The 10,075-nt window shown below is 35.3% G+C and overlaps 2 protein-coding genes across 6 annotated transcripts; both read right to left on the reverse strand.

Annotated features, from left to right (window-relative positions):
• Window positions 1-1,891: 1,891 nt before the first annotated feature.
• LOC109048284 (lupus La protein-like) lies at window positions 1,892-7,374 on the reverse strand. 5 transcript variants are annotated; one of them, XM_042757516.1, is made up of 12 exons: window positions 7,247-7,374; window positions 6,686-6,747; window positions 6,489-6,592; window positions 5,573-5,747; window positions 5,286-5,393; window positions 4,547-4,650; window positions 4,352-4,423; window positions 4,236-4,278; window positions 4,019-4,156; window positions 2,923-3,115; window positions 2,709-2,825; window positions 1,892-2,185 (listed from the first exon to the last, which is right to left on the reverse strand). In XM_042757516.1, the coding sequence occupies exons 2-12, from the start codon at window positions 6,740-6,742 to the stop codon at window positions 2,091-2,093; spliced, it is 1,206 nt and encodes a 401-aa protein (XP_042613450.1). In that variant the 5' UTR covers window positions 6,743-6,747; window positions 7,247-7,374; the 3' UTR covers window positions 1,892-2,090. The 5 variants fall into 5 exon arrangements, with proteins under 5 accessions (XP_042613450.1, XP_042613451.1, XP_042613453.1 ...); XM_042757517.1 differs by having other exon boundaries at window positions 6,686-6,744; window positions 7,247-7,365; XM_042757519.1 differs by having other exon boundaries at window positions 7,242-7,332.
• Window positions 7,375-7,827: 453 nt separating this feature from the next.
• On the reverse strand, window positions 7,828-10,075 carry phospho2 (phosphatase, orphan 2). Its single transcript, XM_019065984.2, has 2 exons — window positions 9,959-10,075; window positions 7,828-9,836 (listed from the first exon to the last, which is right to left on the reverse strand). The coding sequence occupies exon 2, from the start codon at window positions 9,833-9,835 to the stop codon at window positions 9,110-9,112; it is 726 nt and encodes a 241-aa protein (XP_018921529.1). The 5' UTR covers window position 9,836; window positions 9,959-10,075; the 3' UTR covers window positions 7,828-9,109.

Genomic DNA, 10,075 nt, shown 5'->3' on the forward strand with positions numbered 1-10,075 from the left:
AATCTAGGACATTTCATATGCATCTTAACTGGGAGAAATGAAAATACAATCATATTGTTGCATAGTGTGAGGACTACAAAAAAAATTACTTAATTTTTTACATTTTGAAAAAATATTAATGATATTTGCACATGCAAAACTCTGCATGTTACTAGAGCGATTCTGTGGGTAAAAATGGCTTGATTGTTTTAGGATTTTAGGAACTGATTGGCCAGCTGGAAAGACCAGCTAAACTGTGCACTGATGCATGAAGACCTGTGTTATACCAGATAAAACTGGCTTAAGCTGTTTTTATTTCAGCTTAATTTGTTGCTAACACCATTTTTTAGTGTGTTATGTATTTAGTTCTTGACTTTAGATAACAACTTGGAGCATCTCTTCAGCCAGAATACAAAAGGTTTTCACACTGGTATGAACATCTAGACATAATATGAACATGTAAAAACAGGTCGAGACCTCAAAAAAATGGAGCTACACTGCACTGATGCAGTAAGCCGAGGATCAACACCAGTTTACTGGAAATTTAGTTTGCTTCCCAACAGTGCCATTGCACCAAAGGAAAAACACCACAGATAGAAGTATTTGCATTCTACTCGTAAGGAAAACATTAAAGGGCGCAACCACCTCTAAGCAAAGCAAAACCTGAGTATAACATGCAAAAACTGCAGTGAAACATCTTGACGTTTGCATGTTGGGCAAAATGGAGGCATGACGCCCCCTGCTGGATGTACACTGGCATCACAATAATAATTCAGCTCAAAAGTTAACCTCTAGAAGACATTGAGCTTTACAATTTTACTCGCAAATCATTATGATTGTCATAATGATGTAGCAGTGTTTGTGCTGTGACATACAGATCTTTCAATATCAGTTACTTCATTTATAGATTCATTTTCAAAAAGAAATGTATTGTATTTAGCCTGCTTAATTTAGTCCAGGGTTTCTGCAGGTGTTATGAAGGTAAATTTAACACTTTAATGAATTAACTGAAGGAAACACAATGTCAGTGTTTTTCAAAGTTAAAAGAAAAAAAAATCAACATTGAACTTTGTGAACTTGCAAGGCCTGTTCAACTGCACGAATATTAATTTAAAATAAATAACATTTATCAATACTCAAGAGTTTAAAAGAGCGACAAGCCACAAATTATTTGGCACACTTGACAAATATGATGTCACGATTACTGCATCAAAAATGACAATTTCCCATTCAACACCACATAGATAATTACTATTTGGATTTTCAAGACCTTTATTGAATTTCTAAATTTGCGTAATATTAATCTCAACAGATGAGAGACAGTAAAAAACGTAAGGAAAAATAACAATGAGTGCTTGTTGAAGCCCTGAAAGGGTAAATATGAAGCATCTAAAACAGCACTTTAGATTAAGAGACATGTTTCCGTTGCTGTGATAAAGCAAATATGATTTAAAAAAATTCAGTCAAAACTAATCCTTCTTAATAAAAACCCTCCAGATCTACATGCCTCTGTTACCACTCACAGCAACGTATAATAAGAAACGAGGATAACACACACTTATTATCTAATGTTACGTTTGTGCAAGTGACAAAAGCTAAGGAACAATCTAGCAGGTGGAAAACAAGTTTTCGTTAATGGAAAATCCAGACACTGTCAAAACCTTAATAAGTTCACTTAGAAGTCTCAAACATTTCTACAATAATGTTGTATTGCATTTAACAAATGCTGTCAGATCTGATAATCAGCTCCTCGATTATGCTGAAAACCCAATCGTTGCAGATTCTGCAGACCGTCAGCACTCAAGGAATGAAAAACACAAGTGATTCAAGATGTGATTTTAGGTTGAATTTTTTTTTGGGTAGGTTTTGTTTATGGAGTTTTTGTTGAGTTGTTGATTAGTTCTTAAATTATTAAGTGTATGTTTGGCAAATAAATAAACAACATCAAGGCATCCAGTGTGTTTTGCCTTTTTCAGTTTAGGGGAAAAGTGTGGCGTTAAGCTTTTGTGCAGCTGTTGACACTGCAGGAAGTAGTCTGAGAAAGCATTTTCCAGGTTTCTTGATTTTAAGGAACATCTACTATACAAAAATAAGGCCACAGTTCTTTGCCCTTAAGATCCGGTCTCACTTTTCACTTGTTTGGGAGCTGGCTCTTCATTATCTTGCCCATTTGACTCAAGAGGTCTCTTCTTTAGACTGGCTTGTTCTGTAGAAGGAGAGAATACATTACTGTTTTCTGTATATATATGTGTGTGTGTGTGTGTGTGTGTGTGTGTGTGTGTATATACACGCACAAAATATTATATATTAAAAATTATTTTTCAAAGTTGAAGATATATCTTTTTTTTCTATAGAATAATAAAATGAATTAAATGAGTTTCACTCTGCTGAAAAAAAGCTGCAATATGCTGATAGTTATAAAAATTATTGTAATTTATACCAATGAGTTTTGCCAGACTACGCCGCAAGTATATAATATATCACCTCTAAATATTTTTTTCTTTTTCTTTTTTTAAAATGACAAAAATTACCTGGCATGAAAACTTGGTGGCAAAGAAAAATTTAATAAAAATATATATTTAAAACTACAATATTATATAAAAAACTTCATGTTTAATTCATTGTAATTCTTTGTAACTATTTGTGAAATTTCCTAGCAATTTGAGAGTGAAACTTGTTTCGACACCATTCTGTCAGTGTATTTGTGTAGAAAAGAATGGCCCTTTTACCTTCATCTTCCTCTTCATCACTTTCAAACTTGGTCTTCTTTCCCTTGAACTGGGTCTGTTCTCTTCCTCCTCGGTCTCTGCGTCCTCCTCTGCCTCTTCCACGACCCCGGTGACCTCCTGCAATCACAGGACACGGCGTGGCACAACTTGTTCAATGATGAGATTCTGTGGGTTCAGACAGCTGCGTGTGTGTTTTCTGTGTCCTCTGGATTACCTCTGCCTCCTTTACGTTTGTTCATGGACTCCTGCTGATCCTCGATGATTTTCTTCAGCGTCTCCATTTCTACGTCTCCCTCCAGGACCTCCCACTGAACTACCTGCTCTTTAACCTTGGGATCCTGTCCTCCGTGAGCCTCACGGACCTTCTGCAGCGCCTCCTGGGCGTTCGAGTGGAACAGGATTGTGCCCTGAGGAGGATATCAGAGACAGAAGATAATGGAGGAAGACATCTTTAAGGAATAACTCACTCTGACAATGGAGGCTGCTAGTTGTTTTTTTTTATTTTTAAGAAAGCATGTCAGTAGAAACATTTAGAATTGTTAAAGAAGATTCAATAATAGTTGTTCTTTTGACTTTTTTTAAATCAAAGAATACTGAAAAAAATGTTGTTTCCAAAACAGAAAAGAAAAATATTCAGCAGCAAAATACAAAATGTTTTCAACATTGATAATAATCATAAATGTTTCTTGAGCAGCAAATCAGCATATTAGAATGATTTCTGAAGGAGTAATGATGCTGAAAAATTCTGATTTGAAACAGGAATAACTTACATCTTAAAATATATTCAAATAGAAAAGAGTTCTTTAAAATAGTAGTAACATCAGAAACAGAATCAGAATCAGAATGAGCTTTATTGCCAGGTATGTTTACACATACAAGGAATCTGTTTTGGTGACAGAAGCTTCTACAGCACAAATAGAATGACATTTACAAGAAAATAGGAAATAATAAATATACAAAACATTTTTAAAAACACATAAATTACAAAATAGACATTATTACTGTTTTTACCAAACAATGCAGATTTGGTGAACAGAAGAGACAAAAACAAAAATATATTTACATAAACATTATAAAAAAACCTTGTATTTACATGTACATTTTAAAATATTATATATATATTATATATATAATTACTTTAAAATATGATTGTGTGCACACATGTATACCTCTTTAAATTACAACATTACAACTATACAGCACCAGCTAAAAAGTAATTTTACAAACTAATTTAGCAAACATCCAATAAATAATATTAAAAAAATAATGTTGTCTAGACTTTGTATTTGTGAAACATGTTCGTTCCTCACCTCTTTAGCTCCTCTGGTGAAATCAATCCATTTGATCCGAGCATGATCCGAGAAGACCGCGTGGAAATCCTCTCTCGAGGTCTGACCCAGCTCACCGGAGAACTTCAGCAGGCAGCCTCTCTGATCATTCAGGGATTTCTGGGTAAACAGAAGAGCCACACGTTATTAACAGTCACGTCTGAGAATGTTTTCTTTGCGTTTGTGCATGAACACTCACCATCTCTTCTTCTTCAGCTTGTTTCTGCTTGTCCTCCTTTTCACTGAAATGCACATTTACCAGTTATAACCTCTTTCATCTCACTTTTTTTTGTAGAAAACGGTGTTGTGAATTACCTTTTTGCTTTAGCTTTTGCTTCCACACGATTCTGCTTCCTCTCAGCAATCTTTTTAGAAAAGTAGGCCTCTCTACAGACGAGGTTAAAGGTTAACACAACTCTCACACCAGTATATTCAAAGCCATTCAGGTACTAAGAAAACAACATGCAGTGCTCAGAGACAAAAGAGGGACTGGACTGTGAGAGCATGTACTTCATCATGACGATCATCTCGTTCCCTTTGTACTCTTTGACATCAGTGCGCTCCACACAAGCCTTGGCCGCTTCTTCAGACTCTAAAACCACAAAGATCGATCCCTGCAACAGCAACAGAAAAAACTGATTAGGCAGACACAGAATTTCTATTTTACTCAAAGCAAAATAGATTTACAATACTAAGTACAGATTTCAAGTACTGTAATCTTGTCTGTCCCAATGTTTTAAACTAAAAAAAAATAAATAAATTTGTTTTCATTGATTGAACTCAAGCTGAAATAAAATAAAATACAAATATTTAATGAAAAACCAACATAAAAAAATGGCCTTGGCAAATACCTGAATGAAAAAAAAAAAACTTTGCTGCAGAAACTGCTAATAAATTTCACAATTAACCACAAAGAAATGGCAATATATTAAATTAAACATGAAATTTTAAAGACTAAAATACTATTTTTTTTTTTGTTAATTGTAAATGGCAATATATTAAATTAAACATGAAATTTTATTTTTTTTTTTGTTAATTGTTAAAAATAGTCAATTAAACATTTAATTGTGATACCTAAAAATAAAATAATTTTAATAACATTCAAAATATGAATAAATACAACAATACTAAAATAACACTGGTCTGACTACTGATGGCATTAAAAAAAAAATTCCTGCATTTTTCTTTTAGAAAGATATTTGTCCGAATGGTTTCACTTTAAGTGCTCTTAACACTTTAAAAGCCTTACTTTGAAAGTCTTCTGAGCTCCTTTCCTCATGTAGATGTTCTCAACCGTGCATTTATCTGCAAACCACTCTTTAATCTCATCCAGCGTGGTTTCAAGAGGAAAACCTTTCTGTTGAATTCAAACATTAACGTCAGTCAACCAACAGAAACATGTGGGCTGACAAAAACAATAGTACCCCATAATACAAACAGGACAAGACGACATGTTAAAATGCTATTATAAGCAGTTTGTTTTAGAGCAAAGGAGGCCGAAAGAGGAACTTTATGTCACTGTTCCCATTCGCTCACCATGTAGATGGATTTGTGTTTGAGCGCGTCCCTGTACTCCTCGTTGTCCTCAGGAAGAGGTTTGTTGGGATTTCGTCTTATTTTGGTTTTGTCCTCGCTGATCTCCAGCAGACCGGTTTTAGATTTCTGCAGGGACTCCACAATAACAGCTGCGTCTGACGTGAGACTCTTCAGTCTGTGAGGACGGACACAAAATGAGAAACAAAACAGCTGGAAAACCTTCTAAAAAAATTGAATATTTCTAATTACTAGCTCTTTCTTTCCCCATGCAAAAACAGTTCACTGAGATCCAGAAAAACACACTTAATTCTGAGTTTCTGCAGGTTTTATGACGCTTTAAAATCAAATAAATAAAACTTGAGGAATGAACTGAAGGGAATACAATGTCTGTATGTTTAATAAATGCACACACAATTAGTTGTATTAAAAACACTTCAAAGTTTGCTTCATTGCTTTTTACTCTTTTACGTGATGTTCAAGAACAAATATCTATAAAACAAGAACAAATATCTATCAATTGGTTCAGAAAAAAAATTAATTAAAAGAGAGAAGTTTTTATACCCATTTACAAGTTTTTATTCCTAGTTTTACACCCTTTGACATTTAGTTCCTGTTTTAAGCATAAACTCACTTAATTTTGTTCAATTCCTCAGACTTCATATCTTTATCTTGCATATGCAACTAAATGTTTCTTGTTTTAAGGATGTTTTATGTATTTGTATTGTATATACTGAGTATACAAAATATACTTTGAATGCAACATTTAACATCATGACTTTACGAAATTAAGACTTGCTGGTCCATTTTACACTCTTTTAACAGACTTAATTTGTGAAAGGGTGAATTTTAGCACGTGCAGAAACTCCGTTTCCATTTTTACATTTCTAGAAACATGATGCATTTCTCTTGTAACTACCTGTTAAATTTCAGCATTGTCTCCAGAGTGACCCAGCCATCATCTAACTGCAGCTGCTCCTTCAGAAACTTGTCTCGAGGGAGATTGTGGTCCCCAAAATAATACTAGACACACAGAAACATTGACATTCATGTCATTCATTTGAACGAAGGCTTTGAAGGAGAAAATAAACCTACTTAAGATGCTTATCATCTCACCTCAATTTGATCCACCACCTTCTTCTCCAGAAGAGACATTTCCTGATTGTCTGCCATCTCTGCTGGGATGAGAAATACATAATATATTAATATTATGTTTTATTTATTTTTTTTGAAGTCTGTAAGCACTTAAACGGTTTCTGTTTTGCGCTTCCATAAAAAGTAACATCGCAAACCTGTATTATCAGCAAAACAATTGAAGTAAAAGACTGTGATGAGAAATGTAAGTGAAGTGTGTGACTCTCAAAGCACGTGTGTGTACAGCAGAACTAGTGCGCGCAGCTTCTGTTTTAAACTGAGTGCTGCTCACTGTTGAAGTGAATAAATCCAGTGTTAAACAGCACTAAAAATAACCTGTCTGTAGGCTATACATTCAGTCAATAGTTGTTATAAATATTTATAAATCATGTACGCCACGCGCGCCACATGTCACAGAAAGACACTGAACAAACATCGCGCGCCCAGTCTGTCATTGCTGTTTTTCTGTCCTGTCCGAAGCAGCGCGACACCGTAAATCTCAGAAAAACAAGCAATGTCGCCAAAACACCATACTCACTTTACCTGCGCTCTGATCTGTGCAATCTGAATCAAACTCCACACCAAACGCTCTCCGAACGTGAATCCTGGGCTGGCGTCGCGTTGTTATGACGTCACGCAGAGACCGCGGGGAGGATCATGGGAAAGAGAGTTCAACAAGGAATCCACTAAATTCCTGTTGTGTTTTTACATAAACGTCGAGCAGCTCTTTTTAAATCATTTTATTTGCAATCATTTAAAATTAATTAGTTTTACCAAGCCCCTATGTACTACTGCTAAACTAAAACAGGCGATTTATTAAAAGGTGTTTAAGGCATTTTATTTGAAATGTGTCATTTCAGTAAAAGAATATTGGAATATTGTTTTAATTGGTAACATTGTTATATATAAGTATGCTGCATGGAAAAACACATCATATAACCTGTAATTACCTAATGGTTTAGCTTAAGAGGTTTTGCAGCCAGGTCCTGTTGCTTAATAACATCATCAGCTCAGTTTGTGCTTCATTAAATTATGACTGCTATCTAGGCTTAGTTTAACTTCCATTTCAGATACAATCGTTTATACTAAGAAACAAAAGGCAAGCCATAACTTAGATGGGGTAATTAATTTATTCCTTTATAATCAGACACTAAACATGTGAATGGCCTGTGTGTCACGAGTACAAAGGACACAGGATTTGTTGTAAATATTAACAGGAACAAGGTCTCGGTTTAGGAGAGTATGGCGATGCTCCAGTCATATAACTTTTCTGACATGCAAGCTTCTCTGTCGTTTATAAACCAGTACTAGAGTCCCTGTTTCCTTTCATCCGTCTGCTTTCAATACAACACTCCAAATCAAGAATCAGGCTGCATTTATAATACCCATCTAAATTCAAGCTCAGCAGGAACAAACATTCACAACACTGTTGATATAAAGTCACCCCAAACTGCTGTTATCAGGACTCATCACTGAAACATACAGTGAGGTCCAAAAGTGTGAGACAACACTGACAATCTGAAATAAATAAAAAATGTGTTTCAGTAATAATAATGCCGTAAAATTAATAGGAAATTCAATTTCAAATTTCTGACCATTTGTAAAGTACATTTCCTTATGCAAATATTTATATATTTTTGTTTTATTATTTAATTTATTTGTAATATACAATCAATTAAAAATATTAATAATATATATATAAAACATAATAATAATATAACTAAAATAAAAACTCTACTAGCGGTCTCAGACTTTTGGGGTCCACTGTATATGCAAATAAGGTACTAACAAGCAGATTAGGGTTTCCATTAATAATAATAATAATAATAATAATAATAATAATAATAATAATAATAATAAGGTCCATTTTATATCTTCTGCATTTAAATATTAAACTATTTTCATTTCATAGTAGTACCAAACTGCAGTGTCTCATTCAGGCTGCATTAATTCTTACAGCATGACAACAATGGTATATATTAGCATAGTATTTTTCGTCGTGCATATTTTAGAATAAATATTCAGCTAGCTAACACATTTACATTTGTTCATTTAGACGTTCTGCAGCAAACCTCAATGAATTACATATTAAGCACCTCAAACTGTTAAATTATTTGTTATATAAATCCAAACAGTGAGCTTATTTTATGATTTAAATCTCCAAGAGATTTAAAACAATTAGATGTAAATCTGCTAAAAATGACATTTACAAATGTGCACCGCAACCGAAATGTAAACTTAATCATGACAGATATTACAGCATGCCCGAATTAGTTTATCAAGTAGATTAAGGGGGAAATGAGTTATGATAGGATGCACATAATGCATTTACTGCAGAATAAACATGTGCTATTCATATAGTTCAGTGAGTTTGTAGTTACTCACAATACTGGTTATAATACTGTATTACTCAATTAGAGCTCTTAGTTCCCTGAGGATTTCATTGCCGCTAGCCCAAGGCATGATTTTCGCTGGGAGTGACTCTGAACCCTCTGAAATGGCTTTGCACAACAGTTTCTCAAGGGTGAATCCTTTCCTAGGCATTGCAATATCCCCTTCTTTCAATTCTTTAATAGGGCAAAAGTCATTTCCTCCATCTCCTATATAGCAAATCCTCTCATAATGCACACCAGCCTTAGCCTGCTTCTCTCTGAAATCATGCAGCACCCTCCTCTTGCACAGGTTTACAGGACATTGCTGACAGTCGTGCGCGTGACAGCAGCGCAAACTCACATAGCCGCGCGCATCGATGCTGGCAGGGTTGGTGAAGACGTCATCCATAGCGGACTTCAACCCTGATGCATGCAAAACCCAGTCTATGAAGACAGTGTTAGAATCGGAGATTATGATGCAGTCGATGTCTTTCTTGTTCTCAGATATGAAGGTCAGGAGCTCGATCATTCCGTCGGTGAACGGGATGCTCTCCATGACCGCGCGCATGTGCTCCGGCTGGACGGACTGGTCACCGATGTAGGTCAAGACTCGAGCCATGTACTCGGTCCAGCGGCCTCTCTGGTATGACTTCTTCAGCCAGTCCGGTAACGTCTGCTCGGGAGTGCAGCGGATCACCCATGTGTCGCTGTTGTCATCCACTATAGTGTGATCGAAGTCGAACACTACTAAGGTCTTCATTCTGCGCAAAAAAAAAACACAGTATTGACATAATGACCTTCAAACAGATGTTCAATTTTCAACATACCTTTATCAGAAAGTCAAGTAATGAGATGCACGTAAGCAAATCAAATATATACTGACCTGAAGCTGCAGTTTGACTGAATTATTCGATTTCGTTCAAGACCGACACTTGCTTACAACACAAAGCATGATACATCACCGCCCCTCAAGCGATGGCTCGTCTCTGATAGGCCGCCG

The sequence above is a fragment of the Cyprinus carpio genome, chromosome A6 (assembly GCF_018340385.1).
Source record: "Cyprinus carpio isolate SPL01 chromosome A6, ASM1834038v1, whole genome shotgun sequence".
NCBI classification, from domain to species: Eukaryota; Metazoa; Chordata; class Actinopteri; order Cypriniformes; family Cyprinidae; genus Cyprinus; species Cyprinus carpio.

What these genes read in the sequence shown, in the direction of transcription:
- LOC109048284 (XM_042757516.1), bottom strand. Translation starts at nt 6,742, where the DNA reads ATGGCAGACAATCAGGAAATGTCTCTTCTGGAGAAGAAGGTGGTGGAT. An exon ending in ACAATGCTGAAATTTAACAG is followed by an intron (nt 5,748 to 6,488) that starts GTAGTTACAAGA and finishes CCGTCCTCACAG; the next exon opens with ACTGAAGAGTCTCACGTCAG. An exon ending in TGATGAAGAGGAAGATGAAG is followed by an intron (nt 2,186 to 2,708) that starts GTAAAAGGGCCA and finishes CTCCTTCTACAG; the next exon opens with AACAAGCCAGTCTAAAGAAG.
- phospho2 (XM_019065984.2), bottom strand. Translation starts at nt 9,835, where the DNA reads ATGAAGACCTTAGTAGTGTTCGACTTCGATCACACTATAGTGGATGAC.